Source organism: Euleptes europaea, chromosome 17 (genome assembly GCF_029931775.1).
Source record: "Euleptes europaea isolate rEulEur1 chromosome 17, rEulEur1.hap1, whole genome shotgun sequence".
NCBI lineage: Eukaryota > Metazoa > Chordata > Lepidosauria > Squamata > Sphaerodactylidae > Euleptes > Euleptes europaea.
Genome location: NC_079328.1, coordinates 27,448,882 through 27,475,361, shown reverse-complemented (window position 1 = coordinate 27,475,361; position 26,480 = coordinate 27,448,882). Strand labels below are relative to the sequence as shown.

Genomic DNA, 26,480 nt, shown 5'->3' with positions numbered 1-26,480 from the left:
ATGACACCGCTGGAGAAAGAGAAACAATAGGAACTATGCCACTGTGGTGCAGTGGTTAAGAGCAGTGGTTTGGAGTGGTGGATTCTGAATTGGAGAACCAGGTTTGGTTCCTCACTCCTCCACATGAGCGGCGGAGGCTAATCTGGTGAACCGGGTTGGTTTCCCCGCTCCTACACACGAAGCCAGCTGGGTAACCTTGGGCAAGTTACAGCTCTCTTAGAGCTCTCTCAGCCCCACCTACCTCACAGGATATGTGTTATGGGGAGGGGAAGGTGATTGTAAGCCGGTTTGAGCCTCCCTTAAGTGGTAGAGAAACTTGGCATATAAAAACCAACTCTTGTTCTTTCATTCTGGAAATGGCAGCGAAATGGGCATTATGTCATGGCTGGGTACCCAAAGGTTGGGTGAAAAAAGGTAAAATAATTAATATAGAAATATATTTATTTTAGGGTGCCAATATCAGGGTTAAAAACATCAAAGCTGATAAAACAAAGCACAATAGCCACTATTAAGGTTGATAAACTTAAACCACAACCCATATGTGTTTCGGCCAACTGGCCTTCATCAGTGGTCAGACACAATCCCATATAATGCACACACAAACAATGTACAAATGTACATTATATGGGAGACTAATATAGGCCAGAGTAGAACAACTTGCAGGTATTCCACCGTAGTGGGCTTTCAACTTTGAAAACTTATATACACCCCTACACACATACCAGGGTTTTCTTAATGCTTTATCAATTTTAATGTTTTTAACACTGATAAGAGTGCCCTAAAATAAATATATTTCTATATATTATTTTACCTTTTCCCGCCCAACTTTTGGGTACCCAGCTTTTGGTTTTTCAGGTTGGGTCTTCTTTCTCCCCCCGCTTTTTTTGTTTATTGACCATTATGTCGTGGCATCAGGACTGAGGAAGCAAGGGCTGTATCCTATACTACCCCTTGCTTGGCTTATACGAAAAGCCTACATTAGAACTTTTGAGTGTGTCTGTGAGTATGCCACCCCCTTAGGTTTCATGGGCTGATAAGACAGGTATAGAAGGGTATGAGTGGCCTCCGTCAACATCCTGAGGCATCTCTGACTGGGCTTATTGATGCTGGTGAGTTGGGAGGTCTTTCCCTTTCCCAGCTACACCTGGAGGACAAGTGCAGGGCTGCTCCCTTATCTCTGTTGCCTTTGAAAGAACTGGTTCTCTATGCCCTGCCTTTTCCCATCACTAAGCAGGAAGTGAACTGCAGAACAGGAATCCTCTCCCTCCCCCCACCCCCGCCACCCTGAGGAATCCTCAGCATGGTGTAGTGGTTAAGAGCGGTGGAGTCTGATCTGGAGAACCAGGTTTGATTCCCCACTCCTCCACATGATTGGTTTCCCTACTCCTACACATGAAGCCAGCTGACCTCAGGCTAGTCACACTCTCTCAGCCCCACCTACCTCACAGGGTGTCTGTTGTGGGGAGGGGGAGGGAAGGTGATTGTAAGCCGGTTTGAGTCTCCCTTAAGCGGTAGAGAAAGTCGGCACATAAAAACCAACTCTTCTTCAATTTGGTCACGCTTGATTTTTCCACTGAAGGGGCTTTCCTTGCACTGTTCATATTTCTCCTCCTGGATGACTACAACCCCCGTCACTCAGGCCTTCCTTCTTCCCAATGCCAGGCAACATGTTAAGGAGAAGGCCTTTAAAACACCAGATCAGGTTTCAAACAAGGTGTGTTTTATTTACTGCATTTGTAAGTTGCGTTTCCTGAAAATATGAAGCTGCCTAGGCCGGCCGTTGGGCCACCTAGAATGGCACCCTCAACTCTATTCCACTGTTTATTGTATGCATTATCGTGCTCTTACTGCACTGTCTTCTATTTTCACAATCCTGTTTCTGCAGCTGATTGTGATATATTGTGTCTAAATGGCCTGACCTGGATGGCCCAAGCTAGTCAGATCACGGAAGCTCAGCGGGGTCGGCCCTAGTTAGAAGCTGGATGGATGACCACCAAGGAAGTCCAGGGTTGCTACGCAAAGGAAGGCAACAGCGAACCACTTGTGTTCATTTCTTGCCTTGAAGACTACAGGGTTGCCATACGTCAGCTGCACCTTGATGGCACTTTCCACCTTATCATGCCTAATATTTTAAGAGAGCCAGAGTGGTGTAGTGGTTAAGAGCCGTGGTTTGGAGTGGTGGACTCTAATCTGGATAACCGGGTTTGACTCCCCACTCCTCCACATGAGCAGTGGGTGCTAATCTGGTGAACCGGGTAGGTTTCCACATGAAGCCTGCTGGGTGACCTTGGGCTAGTCACAGCTCTCTCAGCCCCACCTACCTCACAGGGTGTCTGTTGTGGGGAGGGGAAGGGAAGATGATTGTAAGCGGGTTTGATTCGTCCTTAAGTGGTAGAGAAAGTCGGCATATAAAAACCAACTCTTCTTCTTCTAATCCATGGAATTTTGGATGAAACAACGCCTGCCAGCCACACCTGCCAATGCTATTTTAAACTGAATACAAAGCTTTAACCGTATCCAAGATCAGGGGGGGGAAAACAACAACTGAAAGCTTACCCTTTGTACTCTCTCACTGACGGTGAATTTTACAAAGCTCTTAGGCTCTGGAGCAGAGTCTGGATTACTGAGCGTATACATGGCGAACCGAGGGAGTTGCCTTGTTAGCTCAAACACATGGAACTGCATGCTGAAAAGCAACCCAAAAGAATGACTAAGAGGGCTTCGCCAAGACACCAATGACTTTTTGCTCAGCTTCTGGCATAAATGTTACCTATATTCCAATTTACACTGCTGAGATCCAGCAATGTCTGATGCCCCATTACTGTCATCCATTGGCATGGGACACAGAAAAAACCTGTCATATAAATGAAAACGTCGACCTGCTCCAGTTTACTGCTCTTCCATTCAAGATTTTATTGGTATTCATGTCCAACCCATTCAACATGAGCACACAGCTTAATAACAGTCACCCAGGTAGAATATAAAATAATTGTTTAATGTAAAAAAATATTGTTTAATATAAAGTGCTACTGAGGCTTCTAATATTCAGCAAATCTTGGGAATCTGAGTCTTTGTTGTAAAAACAGAGCAAGTTGCTAGGCCTCATGGACTGCCAAGCAGGTGTTCAGGGCAGCAACAGGGTCTGCTCAGGGCAAGACAAGCAGTGTTCCACCGTCACTTGTTTTCCTCTCCCCAAACCATGCCAGAAGCAATGCTAGCTTCAATAACCCTAGGTACAAACTATTAAATGTCCTGCTTGTCCAGTTCCAACTTCTGCTCCTTCCAGGAAAAAAAGATCTCAAGATTACTCAGTATAATGGATTCCACCATGTTAACCGTGCAAATTGAACCACACCGTCACTTCGGTGCTGAAAGATCTGCAGAGGCTGACTGTCTGTTTCAGGGCATAATGCAAAGTGCTGGTACTTATCTTTAAACCCCTAGATGGCTCGGGGCCAGGGTACTTGAAGGACCACCTCCTCCAATACCATCCACCAGGCCAGCTTCCTCACAAGCCCTGCTTTCTGGGCCCTGCCTTTAGGGGTGAGGCGGGTGGCAATCAGAGAGAGGGCTCCGCCGGCAGTGGCACCTCACCTCTGGAATGCCCTTTCCCCTGAGGCTCGCTTGGCACCTACCCTATTCTTTTAGGCGCCAGGCCAAGGCATTTCTTTTTACCCAACCTTTTAATTAAGGGGTTGATCTTTTAACATCGCTTTTATAGTCTGCATTTAGCCTGGGAATGGTTTTATGAGATTTATTTTAAGCCATGTAACATTCATGCTGCTGGGCTTCTAATGCTGTTTTTTTTTTAATTGTTAGCAACGGTAACTGCATTTTTATGATGTTTTACTTTGTAAGCCACCTCTCGAGTAGGTTCCCTGGAGAGGCGGCATAGAAATGTTCTAAATGAATTAATAAATGTTCTAAATGAATTAATAATCTATCAGTCCGTGGCAGCAGAGGAGCACATGAGCTGAATGCAGCAAGTTCAAGCTTAAACCCTTGGCATCAGTTAAAGGATCTCAGTAGGAAAGTGTTGGGAAAGAGCTGTCTCTGGAGAGCTGCTGCTGGCAGTACTAACCTAAAGAGAGCAACAGCTTAACCTGTCCTATGCCCTAAGTTGCGAGCAATAGTGAACAAGAAGCATTCCACCAAGATGAGTAGCTCAAGCCAGCAAGCCAAGCCAGAAACTGCTAAAAAAAACCTCCCATATCCAACACTGTCTATGTATTTATTATTTATACCTAATTTCTACTTGCTGGCATGAGGCTTACCTGTTCTTGTAGCCCACAAAAGCCTTGATGTGTAAATCCACTGGGACATCTTTGGGAGGGGTGAGAGGAACTTTGATGTGACTTGAGACGTTCTGAAGACCAGGATGAACCACGTGGCTCTCACCTTCAAATATTCCTTCTGCAAAGATCAGCGCTGCCCGGATGATTGTGTCTTTGGGGAGAGGGAGGACACGTTACTAGTTAGCGGCTCATTCTTGGGCATTGTTTTCAAAGTTAAGTAAAGAGAAGGACGGGGGTTGGGTTGGAAAACTGGTAAACTGAAAGTTTAATGGTGCATTGGTTGATGTACCAGCACTGTGCACATTATGGTCTATACTTGGACAAAACAAGTGCAGCAGAGTAACTGATGACTACAAGGACTCAAATAAAAGCACAGCAGCGCCAGCTGGTATGGAAATGCTACATTCCCTTCTCTTCAGCATCCACAAATCCTTGTAACACACCAATGTCTCGGTGAGAAGAAAAAGCATATGACCCAGATATTAGCTTACATTTGACAGTATGCATATAATGCACCTTCAGGGTCAGAATCACAAAACAGAAAACCCCTTGTGACCCACTGGTAAATACCAAAGGGACAGCAACAGCTGTCTCTCTGGAGTGCTGCCACGTTCTTTATTTAAAACATTAATATCCTGCCCCATCCTGTGTTCTGGGTGGCTCACCACAATAATTAAAATCACAACATAGCAACAACAACAAAAAGCAATTCTGGTATTTCCACAACCACGAAGAGCAGCGATAAACATACAAACTGCCTGGCCTCCACTTCCCACACACCAATCCACATAAATAGGTCTCACAGCCACTTTTAAAGGCCATCAGGCTTCTATGACTCTGCCAGGGCTAACAGAAAAGGGAGATGACACCATAAAAGACCAGCTTGCGCTCCTAGGGAGACAGGATAACTGGCCTCCTGAAAGCCTCTGTCCCATCCTGTCATCACCAAGGGACACATTGGCAGTACACTGGGAATAGCACCCAATGTGTACTGTAGCTGGCAGTGGGTACATATGGGGATAGGTGGCCCTTGCAGATCATAGACACCAGGCAATGAACACCCACATCTTGCACTTGAGCACAGAGCTAACTGGGTTCCAGTATGTCTTATGTATAATTATGCCCTCCAGGCAGCCATGTTTTACGCTAGCTACAAAGTCAACGACTAGAAGGGTGGAAAGATTCTCCTTCTCTAAGGTGTGGTCACCTACCCATAAGCAGTAACTGGTGAAAAGATTCTTTCTGGCCCCACTGCCGCCTGCAGCCCTAAACGCAGTGCTGGGTCCAGGAGAATCCCCCCTGTCTGAAAGCAATCCCAGTGACTACAAGGCAAACAGTCCTTCCTAAAATGTCCAGCCTCCTTCCTGATATCACATCTTTCTTGCCCAGATTCCACCAGTGGCTCCTTGCTGGACAGCCAGCGTGGTGCGGTGGTTAAGAGCAGTGGTTTGGCGCAGTGGACTCTAATCTAGAGAACTGGGTTTGATCCCCCACTCCTCATGAGCGGCGGACGCTAATCTGGTGAACCGAGTTGGTCTCCCCCACACATAAGTCCAGCTGGGTGACCTTGGGCTAGTCACAGATCTCCCAGCCCCACCTACCTCACAGGGTGTCGGTTGTGGGGACGGGAAGGTGATTGTAAGCCGGTTTGATTCTCCCTTAAGTGGTAAACAAAGTCAGCATATAAAAACCAACTCTTCTTCTTAATGAATTCTAGAGCCTGCCATGGGTCAGAAGGCAGCTGTCGGCCACAAATGCCTGGAATGTTTTCGCTTACCTACCTGCAAGCTTCTCTGTTTTATCTGTCAATGGGCTTTTATGTTTTGTGCTCTTGTTGTTGCACAAGACCAAGGAAATAAGGTGGGATATAACTACAGGAGCCCCGTGGTGCAGAGTGTTAAGCTGTAGTACTGCAGTCAAAAGCTCTGCTCACAACCTGAGTTCGATCCCGACAGAAGTTGGTTTCAGGTATCCGGCTTAAGGTTGACTCAGCCTTACATCCTTCCGAGGTCGGTCAAATGAGTACCCAGCTTGCTGGGGGTAAAGGGAAGATGACTGGGGAAGGCACTGGCAAACCACCCCGCAAACAAAGTCTGCCTTGGAAACGTCAGGATGTGATGTCACCCCATGGGTCAGGAATGATCCGGTGCTTGCACAGGGGACCTTTACCTTTATAACTATTAAAAATAATCAACTAGAATATATGAGGCTGTGGACTGGGCATTTGGAGCTGCAAAGACCATTATGTGTAGCTTGGAACCACATCTGCCTGGACCGGTCAAAGCCAATTCTGCTGAAGTTGGGTTGTGAATGCCTCACTGGAGGACAGCAAGATTCTGTCTTCTTTAAAGAGGCAGGAACAAATATTCCCTTAAAAAACAAAAATCATCAGCAGGAATAACTCGACGAATTTCAGTCCTGTTTCCAAGCTCCCTTTTGGAAGGAAAGTTGTTAAGCTTGGATACATTTGATGATGTTGCCCTAGATTAGAGGAACTGGAATATGAAGCTTTAAGAACAATGGAGAAGGCACAGCCATGATCTGGACAGATGGAAATGTACTCCATCAAGAGCAGTGGGTGCTCATTGCCCAAGCTAGAAAGATGAACGATTCAACATACGACAGTACGTTTGAGCTGGAATGACATTCTCACCATTCGATGTGGCAATGCACAGCTCGACATGAGCAGGCTGACTGCCCGAGCCCAGATTCACTGCGAGAGTCGTCTGGAGCTGTGTGTTAGCTGGAATCACACCTCTCTGCCCATCCATCTCAGTCACTTGAGTGTTCAGCTCCACTTGCTGAAAAACATGATTCCGACTCGGTTATCACCAAAGCTGGATTTGTTATGGCTGTTAATTTCAGAAGTGGGCAAACGTAATAGACTTAGAACTGGAAGAGCCTCCCTAACACAGGCATCCAATTTCGACAGCCTTCCAGCATTTGCAGAATGTTTTGACCAGGCTATTTCTTTAGGGAGGTATGTGAGGGGCTTGAGTGACTGTTCATACTGCCTCCTGAAGTTCCTTACTTAAGACTCAAGAATCCAGGCAGGTTACGCAGAGTTGTTGATTCAGGGCTGCTGTTCTAAATCAGCAACTCTTCTTTAACGGGCAAGGAATTCTAGCCAGTTTTACTTAGAACTGGGATGCAGATCAGCATGCTGCTGGTCAAGTCCTCAATTTATCCCAAGCTTGCTCTTGAGTAAAGACTGTATTGCACACGACCAAGATCAGAGCTGTACTGCCCCCCACGCTCGTATAAATACATATTTACCTTTGCGTTTTCTTCATAGTTCCGTAACTCCAGCAGCAGATTTTGTTTCTTCTGACTAAGCTCTCTAACCAAGTCCTGCTCTGCAGTGGTGTCCGCAAAGCTTCCTTTCATCTCTTGGCTTGCTGGCAGATAACCTCGCACTGTGCAAAGCAGAGAGACAGCGGCTGAGCCTGCAATGGGGCACCACCCAGAGAAAAACTGCCCCTGCATGAAGAACATCTTTTTAAAAGTCAAAAGAAAAAAGACTAGACCAAATCCACACCAGGTGTCACCCAAGATAGCTCCACTGGCTGACAGCAATAGAGAGCCAGCAGCAGACGCTAATCTGGAGAACTAGGTTCGATTCCCCGCTCCTCCACATGAAGCCTGCTGGGTGACCTTGGGCTAGTCACGGTTCTCTCAGAACTCTCTCAGCCCTCATGGAGGCAGGCCACGGCAAACCACCTCCATACGTATCTGCACAGGCAGGCAATGGCAAACCCTCTCTGAATGTCTCTTGCCTTGAAAACCCTACAGGATCACCATAAGTCAGCTGTGACTTGACAGCACGCAAACGCATACACACATACAATAGATTGCTCCAGTGTAAATCAGAGTACAGTCAAGGCAGTAGAGGGTGATGGCCCTTCCCAAAAAATGTAATGGGATGCAGTTCAATCCGGTAAACTAACATTCACGGCAGGGCTGCAATCCTCTTGTTACCTGTCTTGGTGATAGCTCTTAGAAAGCCCCCCCAAAGTGCAAGGTATACCACAGCAGCATCCTCAGGCCACTCATAACTTAGTGGGGCATCCCCAGACATGGCTTTACATACTATTCTGCTTGATCCTGAAGTTTGAAAATTCCTGTTCTAAGTTCCCACATATCATATTCAGGGAGAGGAAAAACTCCTGGATAAAAAGCACAAAGTAAATGGTGGACAACTGTTAAGCTTCATTAACCCAAATATAGCAATTTCACCTAATATAATGTTTATTTGTTCCCTCACAATAAACATAATCAGTTTGTAGCCAAAATGCTACATGGAATCCCAGAAAACACAGGTGCGATGGATTTTATGAGGCAGCCGAGTGAAGATCCATTGTGAATTTCACTGCATTTCACCTTAGAACTGCTATGTGCCTTGGGACCTGGTAAGCCAGTTTTGGCCAGATAGGCAATATATTTGGCTGCTGTAGAAGCAAAAGAACAGGCATAGTTTAACACAACACCCACACTGTTCCTACTTATCTATAGGCCTCAGGTCTGGAAAAAGTTCTCGACACTCTTACCTTCCCCATCAACTGAGCAGCAGATTAACTGGGTGTTACCATCCATTCGGTAATCTCCCTCCACTATCCCCGCAATGGAGGAAGCAAAATTATCCTTGAAGATGACCTCTCCAGTCCGGTCATTGCGTGCATCAACCTATAGTACAGAGCATCCCCCCCCCAAAGACAGAAATAAAATTTAAACTGCTCAATATGTATACATGAGCTAGAAATCCACTTGAATAGAATTACAGAATGCAGCTTCCAATAAATAGCCTGCAAATCATAGAATCATAGAGTTGGAAGGGGCCATACAGGCCATCTAGTCCAACCCCCTGCTTAATGCAGGATCAGCCTAGAGCATCCCTGACAAGTGCTTGTCCAGCCTCTGTTAAAGACTGCCAGTCAAACTTTTCCTGCCTCATTGTTGAAGAGGGGGGAAAATTAAATGGGAAATTTATGCTCAACAATTGAGAATCAGAAAAAGCCAGATAAGGTTTCTAGTTGTTTGCTGAGTACACTGCAATCCCTGCCAAGAATCCCTTGTCCCTTTCCTCCTTAATATGTGTATCCCAGCAATGTTTCTTCTATAGTCTGTGACAAATATCCTGATAAAAAGCACCCAAAAGAAAACATGCAAGCTAAACTATACACAAGTTGTCTTGACTGAAGTAGCTTTATTTATGTTGCTACAGAATACTAAGCAATGGCAGCATTGCAAGTAATAGCAACCATGGCCTGCAGGTGACAATTACACAAAATCTAGTTGGATGGAAAATGAACACATGAAGCTGATACTGAATTAGACCCTTAGTCCATCAAAATTAGACCAGCAGTGGCTCTCCAGGGTCTCATGCAGAGGTCTTTCACATCACCTACTTGCCTAGTCCCTTTAGCTTGAGATGCCGGGGATTGAACCTGGGACCTTCTGTGTGCCAAGCAGATGCTCTACCACTGAGCTATGGTCCCATCCCCCGCCCCCCCCGTGGAACCACAACCAGCTCACATGGGAGTTTGCTTAAATGCTCACGCTCTTTCTCTCTCCCTTATTTAAACTCACCTTTCCATTGGACCAACCAGTAATCAGTTCATTCACACCATCACAGTTGAGATCAAATGCATGTATGCTCACGGCCTGGTTTTTGGACTGGGCAGGAAAAATACAAAAAACAGGTTAGAAAAAGCAATTTTATTGACTTCACTTTGCAGAGCAACAAGTAAATTACAAGTAACAAATAACAAGTCATTTCTCAAAGCAAACCTTTACTTTGTCATATATTCATAAGTGAGGTGCAGTAATACTGAGCTGCATACCAAGAACACCTTTCCAGGGCTCTTTGGCCTCCAGGTCCGTTCCTGCTCTTCTGTCCTAGTCGGAGGACTCACCGGGGCCTGGCCCAGCAGCAACCACCAGGCAACCGGGCAAACTGCACCACTCATCCAGGTGTGGCGGTGGCTACCAGATAACCTGATGCCACACAACTTGCCTGGGCCCAGAGGCAGCCTCCACACAACTCGTGCTACTTGGCTGGACCTGGAAGCGGCCACACCACTCACCTGAGTGACTTGCCATTGTACAACTTTTGCAACTTGGCCAGACTTTTCCCAGAGAGGCTGGCACAGTGAGGGAAGGAGGGAAAGAGGAGAGTTAGTGGTTAGAATGTCAGCCTAGAATCTGGACCAGCCAGGTTCCAATCTCCACTCTGCTGTGGAAGCCAGCTGGATGACCTTGGGAGAGTCACTCACTCTCAGCCTAACCTACTTCACAGGGCTGTTGTGAGAATAAAATGGAGGACAGAATTATGTAAGCTGCCTTGGAGGAAAAGGTGAGGTACAAATGAAGTAAAAGAAGAGTTGGTTTTTATAACCCAATTTTCTCTACCTTTTTTAAGGAGTCTCAAACCGACTTACAATCACCTGCCCTCCCTCTCCCCACAACAGACACCCTGTGAGGTAGGTGGGGCTGAGAGAGTTCAGAGAAAACTGTGACTGGCCCAAGGTCATCTAGCAGGCTTCATGTGGAGGAGTGAGGAAACCAACCCGGTTCACCAGATTAGAGTCCGCCGCTCATGTGGAGGAGTGGGGATTCAGACCCAGTTCTCCAGATTAGAGTCCTTTGTGCTTAACCACTACACCCCGCTGAATAATTAAAGCAGAAAACTGGAGGGGACAGATAAAAGAAAGTTTGTTGGTGAGGGGAAGGAGAGAGTATATGGAGGTTGCCAGGAAAAGAGAAAGAGGAAATAGGGTGGGGAACGGGGATACAGGGGGAAATGAAGTGACCCCCCCACAAGTCCTAGTGGTTCTTCGCTTATAGCAAGATAACGTATATCACTTTTTGAACAATATAAATACCAAATGCTATTATTAACAGGAATCTTGTGGCACCTTCAGAAGTCACATGTTTTTTAATATGGGTGTGTGTGTAAGTGCCGTCAAGTCGCTTATGGGGACCCTAAGAACTAATGTCCTCCAAAACGTCCTATCATCAATAGCCTTGCTCAGGTCTTGCAAACTGAGTGCCACGGCTTCCTTCATAGGGTCAGTTCATCTTATGCTGGGTCATATTCCCTCTTTTTCAAGTGGCATAAAATATGCTCGGTGCTCCAGAGAGTTAAATAGCTACCCCATGCATGATCCATCATGACCTGTATTTATCTGGTGTGCAGTTTCCCAGCCAAGGAAATAACCTTGGGCTAGCACATGAGCAGGTCTATGAACATAGAGGCATATGCCTGCAGGCTTTGAGTCACATATTAAACCCAGGAGTGGAGGCAGGCTTGCTCTCAGGCTTCTTTGCACTGAGACTGTCCAAGAAGGATGTCATACAACCTTGGTTATAGGGGATTTTAAAATACAGGTAAGCAAGCCCGGCACACTCACAAAAAAAAAGCAGAATTATTATGTTTATTTTTCTTCAGTGTAAGGTTTTAAAGGGGTGCAGTGTACAAAACAGCAAGGTAGCCCACCTCTGTCGGTGCGTCTAGATGCGCAAGATGCAAAAGAAAGAATCAGGCATGGAGAGTATCCCAGGCCTACCGTCTGTTCTATAATCTTAAAAACAACAACAGATGCAGCATTTCCCCCCAGGATCCAACCCAGCGTGTGTAAGCACAAGGCACACAAAGGTGAACTACATCGGCTGGGTGGGGTTTTGTGTAAGCCAACATCAAATGTACATGACAAGTCTGAAACTGCCCATGTCATGGTCTGCTTGACAAGCCAGCCTGGTTCTGACCCTTCCCTCCTCACTTATTCCCACTCATACTAACTTTAATCCTCCAGTAGCGAGTCATCTTGTCATAAACCCCTACTGTCCCGTTGGAAAGGGCATAGCCGAATCGGCAGCTGCACATCGGGGTTAGTGCGGTGACAGTCTGGGGAAACAAGAGAGAAAGATGATCAACTACTGCTGCTATTACCCAGCACATTCAATGGCAACAGAAGCCAAACCACACCAGTCGTGTTTGTTGGCTTCAGCTAAATGTGTCAAATATTGCCTACATTCATGCTGATTTAAACATACTGTTTGGGCAATTGCCTTTTCACAACAATATTCACCAATGCTAAATAAGGGTGTTAAAAAGGGAGTTTTAATGCCGGACACAGCTGTTTGTGTTTCCCATATTCGTGTTCAATTGCTGGAAAGTGATTACCAAGTGAAAGTCAACTCAGTTTCTTATTAAAGGTGCCCAACTCAGCCCCCAAGAAAATGGGCACCCCCCCCCCATGAGCAAGGTTGCATTTGCAAGGAAGGCCCATGTCTCATTCCTTCTCCTTCCTCCTCTGCCCCTTTCTGGCATGTCTTCTTGTCATAGGTAGCATCTGAGTTGGCAACGGGGGTGGGGGCTAGCCTTGGCTGCGGAAACTGTTCTAACATGAATTTGCAGAGTCAGAAACTAGCAGCTCTTGAGCCAAATCTAGCTTGGCTGCAGTAGCCAACGCAGACGCAAGGGGGGCAGCAGCTGGGACAACAGGACCTGCCAGAAAGGGGCCAAAGGGGGGAGGTGGAGGACTGAGATGTGCATCTTGCTCGAAGACTGACACAGACGGAGGATTGTGCCGCTTCTCAAAACCCAGCAGTGCTGTGATGTCTTCCTAGGGTGAAACAATCTCAACATGCTCTCTACGTTCTTCCAACAGGAATTCAGAAATGAGAGAGACTTCAGAGAGGCCCAGGATTCCTGCAGATAGCGTGGGAAGCGGCCCTCCGAGTTTCACTTGACACCTACTCAAGATCAGGCCCATCTACCATTTCACTGCCAGCACTGGTTACAGATGCACTGATGAAAACGACGGTGGGAAGTTTTCCCCAAATCATTTTACTGCATTCAAATAAAGCCTCGGGCAAAGTGACTACCTGAAGGAGTTAGAATCAGATGAACCTGTTGAGGCAGGAATGACACCCACTGAAGTAATATAAAAAGTCTTAAGCAGCAGAGTCAAACGGTTCCCAGAAAAGCTATAATTTTCCCATCACGGAACCCTTTCGTTTGTTTAAAGAGCGATGCATCATACAACATTTGTTTTGGCCCTCACACATCTACACATTGCAGCCGGGCTATGTCTCCAGGGACAGGTCAGGAAGAGCTTCCAGGTGAACTGGGCAGTCACCAACGTGTCCCCCAGGCCAAAGAAAACACCGTCCTGGCCCTACGCACATGACCTGCCAGGCACCCCAGGGCCCACCCCCTTCAGGGAGTGCATGCTTAGCTCATCACAGGCCAGCCTGTTAATCCTTCTAAGGCAAGGGATGTCACACTGGAGTCAGAAGGATGTAACTCCACTTTGGACGACGCTCCTCAGAATCTTTTACAGGAAGTAAAATAAGGGGGTGCTTATATGATCATTCTTTTATCTTTACATCTTATAAATATTACCCCACCGGCAGAAATGGAGGTACACCAAATGGGGACCCACTGAAAAAATGCAGAGGTTTCCTCTCTCTTTTTTTAAAAAAAATATTTTATTAAAAATTTCAAAAAAGAAAAGAACACACTTAAACTCAATTATTCCAATACATATACAATATAGTCAAACTTCCAGGGGATTCGTTTTGAATTTATCGATTCAAACTTACAAGAAAGAAAAAAAAGCAAAAGCCTGTTCAGCTGTCTATCAGTACACGGCTTAATCTTAGATTTTTAGAAGTAATATTGGTAATTTCTACCATTTCTTTTGATCTTAGTTTATAATCTCTATTTACCATTCTATATTAAACTATATCATGTATCCATTGAGTTTATTATCTTTATATTGCTATTCTAGTTTCTAGTAAGCACAAATATGCCAGAGGTTTCCTCTCTTGAGGACTGAGTTTTCTGTGGAGGGGACTAATCTGAAAACATGGGCCAATGAATTGTCTTTATCAAGTCTCCACAAATCCACTTGATGGGGCCAGTAATATTCCAGCAAGGATAGCCACCGTCTTGAAGTAACACCCTTCTAGTGACCCCCCCCCCCCACAATACTGCAGGGGAAAATATGTCTGCAGGGACTGCCTAATTGATTGTAGGTATTTGCAGATTTGAGATGCTGTCAAGTTGGCACAGCCTCAGTACCTGGACTAAGGCTTTTCCCATGTCAGGGCAAAACACATCTGGAGCATTCTCCTGCACAAGCCCTACTTGAAATTAATGCAATGACTCAAGTGCATGTTGCTCTTGCAGAACTCCTGTTAATTTGACTGGAAAGTGAGCAGAAGATGTTCCAGCAAATTTTGCCCATTATGCCAATCGTTGTATATTAAGAGGGAAAACAGATGCCTTCTTCCATCCCAGGGATGGCTTTGCAGTCTATTCCTAGCCACTATAAGCTTTAATAGCTGCCCTGTAAGTGGTTTATATTATAATCCTAAGCAGAGTCACACCCTTTTAAGACCACTGAAGTCCGTGGACTTAGAAGGGTGTAACTCTGTTTAGGACTGCACTGTCAGTGACTAAGCTTTTCATTCCATGCTCCAGCATCAAGCTTCTTGAATATACCTCTCAGATTGTCTTGAAAAGGTAGGCTGTTAGTTTGCCTTCCGCCTGTTGTTTAGCAGAGAAATAAGAACAGAAAGCTTCCAGCTTCCTGTTGTATTTTGCAGTAAGAGTAACTTCACCCTTAATATAGCAACAGTGTTTGTCACCTTCATCCCAGGCTACCTCCTGTTTCCCCACAAAAATTCTGTAAAGCATGGAGAGTAAATAATAAGTCAAACACTCAGGGATGCAACCACTATGATGCTCTGATTGCTTGTGCCTGGCTGGCACATGATGGCCCTGAACGTTTGGTGACAGGCCCTTTCTACACCAGTGGCGTGCCAACACCAACACCTTCATATGACATGAGCAGCAATATGCAATTCTCATCTCTTTGAAGACTCTGCTCTGGAATCAAAATGTGTGGTGCATGATAACATAATTTGTTTGATCTTCCAATCTAAATCTAAAGCTTTGCACATAATAAACATTTTTACAACTTAAACAAGTGAATGTTTTCTCTTATTCTTTTTTTCTTTGCGAAAATGGTCTGTATTTTCTATTTTATATCTCTCTTCTTTAAAAAACATTTTTACAACTTGATGTTTCCCTTTACCTCAGTCTCCGAAATTTCTGCTGCAATTTCATCTTCTTTAAAAACCCTAATGTCGAAATCATCAGATCCAACAAGAAGCTAAAGGGGGAGGGGGGAGAATGGGACATAATATTTAATACATAATACCACCTATTTACCAGCATAGACCTCTCTAGAAACCCAGTCTAGACTTCTAATATTAATTTCTTTGTGACTTTCACAAACATTTCACATGTTGTCTCAGGCAACTAATTTTATTCATGGGGACTTACACACATGCACAATATAACATGCCAGCTAGCATCTTCTGAATCACCCTGGGATATTAAGATGCATCTTAGAGGATAGTACAGCCAAGATCCAGAAGATGCCTGTTCACAAATTAGGTTATTCACACATTAGGTCATCTCTCCAATGAGGTGGGGGGGGGAGGAAACCAAAAGCAAGAGATGTGAAAAACCAACTTCTAGAGACCCCTCTTAACCCTAAACTTCAGGTTCCACAACTGTTAAGGCACAGGCCAGAACACCTGTTTTACTGCCAAGCACAAAGCATAGGTCAGTATATGCAAAATGTGGCTTTAGATTAGAAGGATCACTCCCTTTGCCTAGAGAGAATATAACGGGGGCTCTGCTCACACATGCATTGCCCCTCCAGATGGGTGTCTTTTACATAACCTGCTATTTGTTCTTCCATATGACTTGTGGACTGTAATAAAGATGGATGGATGGTTGGATGGATAACCTGCTATTTTTACTATTTTTTAACAAAAAGTATCAAAATAGACCGCTTCAAATCATCCACCCATCCCATATGGGCACATACACAATTAAAAGCTGACCTGGTTTGTAACCAAGCTTAACTAGCACTCGCTTCCACAAAGGAACCCTGGACATTGGGAGTTTTTGAGTTTTTTGTAGTAGACCTGAAGTTTCTGTGCATGTTCTATAGCTCATCCACAGAACTGCTGTTCCCATGGACTACTGAGAGACCATCGTAACAAGTTTTAACAAGATTCAGTATGAAGTACAGACATGCCACAAAAGCTAGCAGCTTACATTATATTGTAAGCATTCCTATCTAGAGCTCCCCAAGTTGCTACTTCAGGAAATTACACAAGAATGCTCATGTGAATACCATCAGCCAGAAACATACCTCATTTTTCCCATCACCATCAAAGTCGCATAATGCCAGTGCGTGAACATTGTCACCGGTGACCTAGAATTAAAAAAAAACACATAGCAACGTTTCAGCTTGGTTAGCCCAACCCTGTTCAATCTTCTTCTTGTTGCAGTGACATAATTAGAAGTAGCAACACACTTTCAACTAAGTACCCAGAGCATGTAGCAACAAGATTTTAACCCTTTATAAGCAAATCACAGTACCACCCTAAGCAGAGTTAAACCATCCTATGTCCATGGGCTTTGAAGGATGTCACTCTGCTTAGGATTGCCCTGTCACTTGTAAAAGAGGCCATATTTTGGGCTCAGCAAGGGCTGCAACTCCACCCACTCCTGCACAAGCAGAGACGACAACAAAAGGTTATCCAGTGTAAAGAGCCAGAGTGGTGTAGTAGTGAAGAGCGGCAGACTCTAATCTGGAGAACCAGGTTTGATTCCCCACTCCACCACATGAAGCCTGCTGGGTGACCTTGGGCCAGTCACAGTTCTCTCAGAACTCTCTCAACCCATGTGGAGGCAGGCAATGGCAGATCACCTCTGAACGTCTCTTGCCTTGAAAACCCTACAGGGTCACCATAAGTTAGCTGTGACTTGACGGCACGTTCCACCACCACCACCCAGTGTAACACAAAGAGAAGCTTATGGAGATCCTCAACCACTCATTCCCAAGCCATAATCAAAAGAGATGCTGGCAGAGTCCTCCTTTTTACGCAATGGCAAATACAAGCTATTACACAATTTTTGTTCTTGTTTTTTTATTTTTTGAATGGATCAATATGGCTAACAACTTTTTACACTTACAAGATACGCTTTTCCCCACTTTGGAATAAGAAAGCCAATCAAGCAGCCTCCAGGACCAGTGCTAATGCTCCTTTAGTGTATGAAACACTTAGCTGAAGCACCTGCTGTAGGGAAAACTCTGACCAGGAAGGCTTCCTTCCCAAAGTCTCCAGGTGTTAGGAACTCTGAGCAGAGTGCCTCAAACATCATGGGGAAAGGCTATGATTGCTGTTGTCTGTCATCACATTTTGTTCAGCTGCAAAATCCAAGACAGCCTTGGCCTCAGCCTCAATAATCCGTCTGTAAAATGGAAAATTTCATAGGACTGTTGTGAAAACAAAAAAGACATGGTGCTTTGTGCACTGAACTCTCCAGAAAACTAGTGTGTGTGTGTGTGTGTGCGTGTTAAGTGCCATCAAGTCGCTTCCGACTCATGGAGACCCTGTGAATGAAAGTTCTCCAAAATGTCCTATCTTTGACAGCCTTGCTCAGATCTTGCAAATTGAGGGCTGGGGCTTCCTTTATAGAGTCAGTCCATCTCTTGTTGGGTCTTCCTCTTTTCCTGCTGCCCTCAACTTTTCCTAGCATTACTGTCTTTTCTAGTGACTCTTGCCTTCTCATAATGTGACCAAAATACGATAGCCTCAGTTTAGTCATTTTAACTAGAAGTTAAGTTAGTTCAGGCTTGATTTGATCTATAAGAAAACTCTTACCGTCCAGAAAAGGTCTTTCCCTTCATGATTGAAGCCCTGCAGGGAACAATTGCCACCAATAATAGCAAGAGGTGAGGAAATGTCTCCTAATGTTCCAAGTGCTACCGCATTGGCTCCATCTGGAACCTATAAAGAGAAGATACTGAAGTACACTGGTTCTGCTACATGCAGACAACACACAAGGCAAACGAGCATTGTGTTAAACAAACATAATGGTCCAGAAGCTTGCCATAATAAATGACAAAGAGATATATATTATAAAAACTACCCCAAAAGAAAAATCAACTCAAATTAGGAGTAGGGCAACTACAAAGAAAAACAACATCTATATATAATGTGTTTATATGGACTGGGCTGTAAGTTGTCTTACAGCCCATTTTACAACCTGGCTCACAAAGCAGGGGAGCCAGGTTTCTGAAAACGCCGATTAACCTAAAACATTGTAAGTTTTCTGTCACCAGCCTTTTAGAATCCTCAGATGCTTTTCCCACAAGACTTGTCCAACACAAGGCAATGCCAACAAGTTTCATGCTGTGCACCATGTGTGCATGTATGTATCATAGCGTAGCTTCTGAACCCACTGAATACAGAATTCAGCCAATGCCGAACAATGATGTGACAACTGAACAAACACGAACTGTGGACTTGACCTTGCAAGTTAATATGCTGAGTGAGAAGATGCGTTGTGTTCGTTTAGTTGTGGTCCAAGGATTTTCAAACTGCATTCTGCAAAATCCTGGAATTCCTTCAAAGCTTGTTAGGGCTTGAGAAAGTCAGTAACAGTGGACATAATTCCCTCAGAACTGACCTTCTGACTACAGAAGATGTTTTAGGAAGTGTTCTCAGTTCACACAGACCAATGGTGAGGGCCAGTGGTTCACGCAGACCAATGGTGAGGTTCATATCCTTTATGAACTGAGTACGAACCTTGGAACAAGCCCCCAAATCCTTTGCACTGGGATTCCCTGGATTTTTAAAAAACCATTGGTCTCTTGCAACTTTACTGCAACATAGCAGAGATCAGGTGTCCTTCCAAGCCCACAAGAATGGGAACAAAAGCATTTGGAATATGCCATAACAGCCGCACATTCATGATACACTTGTATATAAAAATCAAGGCAGAAGCCCAATTTAATCTTAGAAAGATGGTGTTCCTTTATTAATTCCAAGAATAGGAAAATACCAGCTGTGTTAGATGCACTGCATGTATTTAAAATGGCTTCGAAGTAAATTCATGCATTAATCTCTTCTATTTTTCTTTCTTAAAAATTATTTTTAATAAGTTAAATTAACTTACCTTTTCGTAAAACAAGTCAGCATTGTTGTGTACATCGTATGCCAACAAACTGGTCTGCGTGCCAACCAGAAGGGAATCACAGCCAAGGGTGGGGTTCAGGACCCCTGCTGTCAAGCAACTGACTGCCTCATTAATGTTCAGAAGAGAAATGTCAGTGTCCTGGGCACTAAGCACCAAACGGTTGGTACTGATGCGCTGACCACGTGCATGAGGATTATGAATAAAAACCTGTAAAAATAAATAAAATGTTGTGATAATATTAAAATCTGGTTAGCAACCACTTGTGATTTTGAACGTATGAAGCTGCCTTATACTGAATCAGACCTTGGTCCATCAAAGTCAGTATTGTCTTCTCAGAACGGCAGCAGCTCTCCAGGGTCTCAGGCAGAGGTCTTTCCCATCACCTACTTGCCTAGTCCCTTTAACTGGAGATGCCGGGGAATGAACCAAACAGATGCTCTACCACTGAGCCACAGTCCCTTCCTGTTAGCATTCTTCTCCCATGGCAATCATTTGTGTCTTGAAAACTGTCTCTTCTTTTAGAGTAATCACACAAGCCTACCTTCATGGTACTATTTACCAACTTAATAAGGGCAAACCATATCAGCAAAAGCCAGAAGATGGGACTGGAAGTCCCCAGTTCTAATCCCACCCTGGCTAGGAGCTCACCGCTGTTCTCCAGCAATACCATGGGTGGGAAAATGGTGCATGGCACATGACTGTCCTGACAGCCAGCGATGTGTAATGGTAAGAAGCAGTGGACTCTAATCTGGAGATTGTATTTTTATTGTTTATAAATATATGCAGTGAGATCCACTGCAGAACCAATGTTGCGCATGGATGCAATGGGAACACTCATGAACTCATACGCCCCACTTGCCAGTGTGTAAGTATAGCACATGCATACCATCAGAGTATGGAGAGTTAGATCATTATTCTCCATGTGTATGGTCAAGAGAGCAATTCCAAATTAAATAAACCTTCTGTGTACCGCGATGGAACCTCTGTAAGGAAAAGCCCTGTATCTATATAGGTATTTCATCAGTGAGAGCATGTTTTGGTACATATTTATCAGGTACTCAGTGGGCAGGCCCTCTGTTGTGCCAGTCCAAGTACAGGGCAGATTTGTATATCACTATCAGAGATGTAAAATATCCAGAAACCCTGAAGTCATGGAAGAGTACTTCAAGGGCTGTCACATAGAGGAGGGTGCCGAGTTGTTTTCTGTTGCCCCAGAAGGTTGGACCGGAACCAACGGGTTGAAATTAAATCAAAAGAGTTTCCACCTAGACATTAGGAAGAATTTTCTTACAGAGCAGTTCCTCAGTGGAACAGGCTTCCTCGGGGGGGGGGGGGGGGAAATGAGCGCTCCTTCCCTGGAGGTCTTGAAGCAGAGGCTGGATGGCCACCTGTCAGCAATGCTGATTCTATGACCTTAGGCAGATCATGAGAGGGAGGGCATCTTGGCCATCTTCTGGGCATGGAGTAGGGATCACATGGGGTGTGGGGGGGGGGAGGTAGTTGTCAATTTCTTGCCATGAGCAGGGGGTTGGACTAGATGACCCCTGGTGGTCCCTTTCAACTCTGAATCTATTATTCTAAGGCTTCCCCGCACACCTCTTTCCCGGGGGGGGGGGTATTTTTACCTTGCCGGCCTTGAGCAGGGGGTTGGACTAGATGACCCCTGGTGGTCCCTTCCAACTCTATGAATCTATTATTCTAAGGCTTCCCAGCACACCTCTTTCCCGGGGGGGGGGTATTTTTACCTTGCCGGCCTTGAGCGAGGGTTGGACTAGATGACCCCTGGTGGTCCCTTCCAACTCTATGAATCTATTATTCTAAGGCTTCCCTGCACACCTCTTTCCCGGGGGGGGGGTATTTTTACCTTGCCGGCCTTGAGCAGGGGGTTGGACTAGATGACCCCTGGTGGTCCCTTCCAACTCTATTAATCTATATTTCTAAGGCTTCCCCGCACACCTCTTTCCCGGGGGGGGGGGGTATTTTTACCTTGCCGGCCTGCGTGGCCGCCGTCAGGCAGGGATGGGTGCCGTCGTACCTGCCCAGCGCCACCATGCGGGGCAGGACTTTGTGGTTGAGCTTGAGGGTGAAGACAGGCACCAGCATGGCGGCTCGCCGGGCGGGGACCAGCAGGCACGGCGGGGAGGGGGAAGAGAGAAAGAGACCCGGGCCTAAGCCCTCGGCGCCGCAGCCGCCTCCTCAGCCGGTCAGGCCGCTTCAAGAGAGCCGAGGGCGACCCTCCGCAGGCAGGCCGGCAGGCCCCGGCGCCGAGCGTCATGACGTCAGAGCGGAAGCCGCTGGGGACCGTTGCCGTGGGAACCGTTGCCGTGGAAACCGCATGGGGCGCAACGTGGAGCCGAAAAGGCCTGGGATGTTTGGAATGAGGATAGGGAGAGGAGAGTGGAGGGGCCTTTCTCTCCCTCCTTTGCTTTCTGTTTCCCACAAACATATACACGGGTCTCCTCCAGGAAGATAGATAAAATGTACTCCCTCCCCAAAAACAAAAAAAACATTGTATACCACACAAATGATATTCAATTATTTATAGGGTTGCCAACCTCCAGGTACTAGCTGGAGATCTCCTGCCATTACGACTGATCTCTAGCTGATAGAGAGATCATTCGCAGTGGGTAGCCGTGTTAGTCTGTCTGCAGTAGTAGAAAAGAGCAAGAGTCCGGTAGCACCTTAAAGACTAACAAAAAATATTTTCTGGCAGGGTATGAGCTTTCTGAAGAAGTGAGCTGTGGCTCACGAAAGCTCATACGCTGCCAGAAAATATTTTTTGTTAGTCTTTAAGGCGCTACTGGACTCTTGCTCTGATAGAGATCAGTTCACCTGGAGGAAATGGTTGCCTTTGGCAATTGGACTCTATGGCATTGAAGTCCCTCCCCTCGCCAAACCCCGCCCTCCTCAGGCTCCGCCCTAAAAACCTCCCGCCGGTGGCGAAGAGGGACCTGGCAACCCTAGTTGTTTATTTACTATATTAACAGTCTGCCTGTCTCACTAGGGTTGCCAGGTCCCTCGTCACCAAAGAAGGGAGGTTTTTGGGGCGGAGCCTGAGGAGGGCAGGGTTTGGGGAGGGGAGGGACTTCAATGCCATAGAGTCCAATGGCCAAAGCAGCCATTTTCTCCAGGTGAACTGATCTCTATCGGCTGGAGATCAGTTGTAACAGCAGGAGATCTCCAGCTACTACCTGGAGGTTGGCAACCCTATTTCTCGCTGAGACTCAAGGTGCAAATAAGGTTGCCAACCGGTGGGGCCTGGAGATCTCCCAGAATTACAACAGATCTTGGAGAGGGGCCATGGCTCAGCAGTAGAGCCTCTGCTTGGCATGCAGAAGGTCCCAGGTTCAGCCCCGACATCTCCAGTTAAAGGGACTTGGCAAGTAGGAGATGTGAAAGACCTTAGCCTGAGACCCTGGAGAGTCGCTGCCGGTCTGAGTAGACAATACTCACTTTGGTGGACCCAGGGTCTGATTCAGTATAAGGCAGCTTCTTGTGTTCATGAGATCAGCAGGAGGCTGGAGTTGGTTCCCAGTTCCTTTTCCAGTGGAGAGGTGAATAAGGAACTATGAACTGGGAACCGGGAACCAACGTCAGCCTCCTGAGATCAGCTCTCCTGGAGAAACTGGCAGCTTTGGAAGGTGGACACTGTGACCTTATTGCATTTTGAGCTGTCGATAACATATTGTAACACCATTGTTCTCCTGGTATAACTTTAACCAAAAGAACAAACACCTTGGCTTTTAAATCCATAGAGGACAGGCTGTATCAGAGTAAACCAATGCAACATATATAGAAGAGCCTTCAGCAGTTCACAATGAGGAAGAGGGCAGGGTGTGGTCCCTGTTTTCATGTGTGAAACCTTCAACTGATGGGCTCAAGCCTGACCTCAACAATAGCAATTAGAATGGCCAAAGGTCCTGGAGAAAAAACGTCCTGTCCTTTTAATAGAGGCTTAATGGGATGTTATTTACTTCTTGGCCATGAAAAGTTTCAACAGGACAGGGGGGTTACCGCACTTTGTATTCCCAGCGATGTATTAAGAGTTTGAAATTGTTGTAAAAAACATCGCTTTAAAAGGGTTTTTGGATACCACGGCTTATAAATGGTTGGAAGACGTCTTCACAGCTAAAGGGGCCAAACAAAGTGCGAACAGTATTTTTTATAACGTTTTCAAACTCTTAATACATCGGTGGGAATACATAGAAAGTGCGAACAGTGTTTTTTATAACATTTTCAAACTCTTAATACATGTCAAACATTAGACCTCTATTAAAAGGACAGGACATTTTTCTTCTTGCAGGCCTCCGTGCAACCCTAACAATGCTCATGAACCACTGTGAGAATATTTTCAGTCTTTCGGGATATTCTGCTGCCGATCTCAAAGTCACTTGACAAGAAAAAGTCAGGCTGTGCCATAAAACCTCTGAACCAGAATTTATTACTAAAATGGTGAGGAGGGTGACCATGTACTTCTTGGAGTATGGGTGGAGTAAAGCTGTCATCAATAAAAATGTATGCATCTGATTGTGGGTTGTAGCCCACAAATGCTTTGCTATAAGAAACATCATCATTCCGGTGACATGAAATTCTTTATTGTTTTTGCTGTAATAGACTAATGCAGCTACTCCTCCAAAATGCTTCTACACTGGCTCCAAAATGCACCCTGAGCACAGACTGCCCGCTAGTCACAATGCATTTATGTGCTTTTCCTCTATTTCACAGAACATCACACATTATTAAGCTCAGAAAAAGAGAACAATTATGGTTGGTGTGCTGTGGTGAAGGCTGCATTGATCATTTTAGCTTATACATTCCATTATTTTTAAGATAAGGTTTAAGGGAAAGTTTGCTCCAGGAAGGGAATTTTGTATCCACATGATGGGGAACTTTTAGAATATCTATGAACTCTCTGCATACTTTCCAATCTTTCTGGGGGACAATAGATTATGCTTTTTATTCTGAAATACTGGTTACTCTCCCTCGGGGCCATTGAGAGGGGGGACTGGAGGGGGGGGGACAAAATTCCTGGGGTTTAAATCAGCTGGATGGCCCAGAAGCCAGGGTTCTGTTATAGGCCATTTATGCATGGGAGGTTTTGCCTTGGATTTGCTGCTCTCTAGATGCACATTTTCCCCATCCGAATTCTCAAAATTCTGCATGGGGGCTTATTGTTGAGTTTTGAAAATTTAAGTAAAGGTAAAGGTCCCCTGTGCAAGCACCGGGTCATTCCTGACCCATGGGGTGAGGTCACATCCCGACGGCTTTGTTTATGGGGTGGTTTGCCAGTGCCTTCCCCAGTCATCTTCCCTTTCCCCCCAGCAAGCTGGGTACTCATTTTACCGACCTCGGAAGGATGGAAGGCTGAGTCAACCTTGAGCCGGCTACATGAAACTGACTTCTGTCAGGATCGAACTCAGATCATGAGAAGAGCTTTTGACTGCAGTACTGCAGCTTACCCCTCTGCGCCACAGGGCTCCTTTTGAGAATTTAGGTGGGGGAAAATGTGCATCTAGAGAGTGGCAAATCCAAGGCAAAACCTCCCATGCATAAATGGCCATAGTCACCAAACACATTTACTTTTCCCCCCCTAATGCAGCTGTACCCTGCAGCCACTAGGGGCACAGAGAAGGCAGAGCACAGTAAACAGGAGGAGTTGTTCTGAAATAGGGTTGCCAGGTCCCCCCCTCCCGGCCACCAGCAGGGGATGGGGAGTAGATGTCGGGGGGAAATGTTAAACAAGATTTAGTAGGCATAAGCAGAAATATATGTGGCTATGTGTGTCAAGGGTTATTGTAGACAAAGACCATCCGGTGGCTCTTGGCAACACTGTTCTCCCTATCAATAAAAGCATACTGTTTTGCCACCCCAAAGTTGACGGTAATAATATCCTTATTTACTTTTGTATTTAAGGAAGCAGGGTAGCATATGTGGAGCTGATCCATTTTAATCTCACCACTATCCTGTGAGGTCAATGTTAGGCTGGGATATGCAGACTACCTCAAAATCACCTGATAAACCAAATTTGGGAGGAAGGGTTAAATGCAAGCCTCCTAGGTCTAATTCCCACCTCCTCTGATTTAATAAAGCCCCATAGCATGAACAACACAGCTACACAGAAGTCTCCTTTGGAAGAACGAACATCCTAGATAATACATTTTCAAACAACAGTATTTCTCCCTCCTGTCCCCAAGTGACGATAACTGCCCCTTAGATCTTGTGGTTATCGGCTTCAAAGAATAGACACATATACACCACTCTAAAAACAAATTCCATAGGGCCCCTTGCACCTGACACGTCAGTCAAGAAAGCCTCTTAGTGAAGTGCTCCCCCCATTGCCATAGAGTCCAATGAGACTAATGAGGGCAAGGAGGCGGGTTTGAGCTTAGGGCTTGCTTTATTGGCCAAGGAGTCATAACCAGGTGAGCCAGGATCCAGACAAACAGCTCCGCGATCCTGTCACCCCCGAAGCAGGGCAAATGCAAGAGGTTTTATAGACATTTGACATTCCAATACAACAATGCTACATTTTCTTAACATGCGGTGTTAGCTTGTCGATGCAACGTCATTAGTTTCTACAGCGCGTGCGCGAGCCTCGCCGCATTAATGAATGGAGCCTATCTTATTGAGCAGTTCAGAGTGTTCCTTTGCAGGGTGAAGCAAAAGTATCTGAAGGGGGAGGAATAGGTGGGAGGGAGGCTGCTGGAGCGTTCCCATATGTGAAAGATTCCAGCCTTTGGAATGTGTGTATGCCTACGTTCTTGGTGCTAAAGGAAAGGGGGGCCACTGGGGAGCGGCTCCTGTGGTTCTGTTTGTAAGCAGCTTCTGCGTGTAGCTTGCGTGTAGATTATACCTGTAATGCAGGTATGATTACTCAGGCACAACATCTGGAGCACTGTCTTGCTTCCACAGCCTAGAAAGGGCAACGTACACACACATTTCTAAAAGCTACTTGGTTAAATTGCCCTCTGGTTCCACAGAAACATCCCAGGTCAGTAAAATTCCATTATGCTGTGAGTCCTTGCCACGCATATATGCTGCATCTACCATCCTCTTTGGAAATTACCAGAGTAGGGAATCCCCAAAGAGATGTCCCCTCACACAAATAT

The 26,480-nt window shown here is 45.6% G+C and overlaps 1 protein-coding gene across 1 annotated transcript in view; it reads right to left on the bottom strand.

Annotated features, from left to right (window-relative positions):
• BBS2 (Bardet-Biedl syndrome 2) overlaps nucleotides 1-21,510 on the bottom strand; it is a 28,856-nt gene extending 7,346 nt beyond the window's left edge. Inside the window, exons 1-12 of the mRNA XM_056862501.1 lie at nucleotides 21,358-21,510; nucleotides 19,351-19,578; nucleotides 18,054-18,179; nucleotides 16,535-16,597; nucleotides 15,401-15,478; nucleotides 12,094-12,198; nucleotides 9,882-9,968; nucleotides 8,843-8,978; nucleotides 7,572-7,711; nucleotides 6,949-7,096; nucleotides 4,275-4,446; nucleotides 2,557-2,686 (exon numbers count right to left, since the gene is read on the bottom strand). Coding sequence (XP_056718479.1) covers nucleotides 2,557-2,686; nucleotides 4,275-4,446; nucleotides 6,949-7,096; nucleotides 7,572-7,711; nucleotides 8,843-8,978; nucleotides 9,882-9,968; nucleotides 12,094-12,198; nucleotides 15,401-15,478; nucleotides 16,535-16,597; nucleotides 18,054-18,179; nucleotides 19,351-19,578; nucleotides 21,358-21,474 — 1,530 coding nt within the window. The 5' untranslated portion in view covers nucleotides 21,475-21,510. The remainder of the gene's footprint in view (nucleotides 1-2,556; nucleotides 2,687-4,274; nucleotides 4,447-6,948; nucleotides 7,097-7,571; nucleotides 7,712-8,842; nucleotides 8,979-9,881; nucleotides 9,969-12,093; nucleotides 12,199-15,400; nucleotides 15,479-16,534; nucleotides 16,598-18,053; nucleotides 18,180-19,350; nucleotides 19,579-21,357) is intronic.
• Between the last annotated feature and the right edge of the window lie 4,970 nt (nucleotides 21,511-26,480).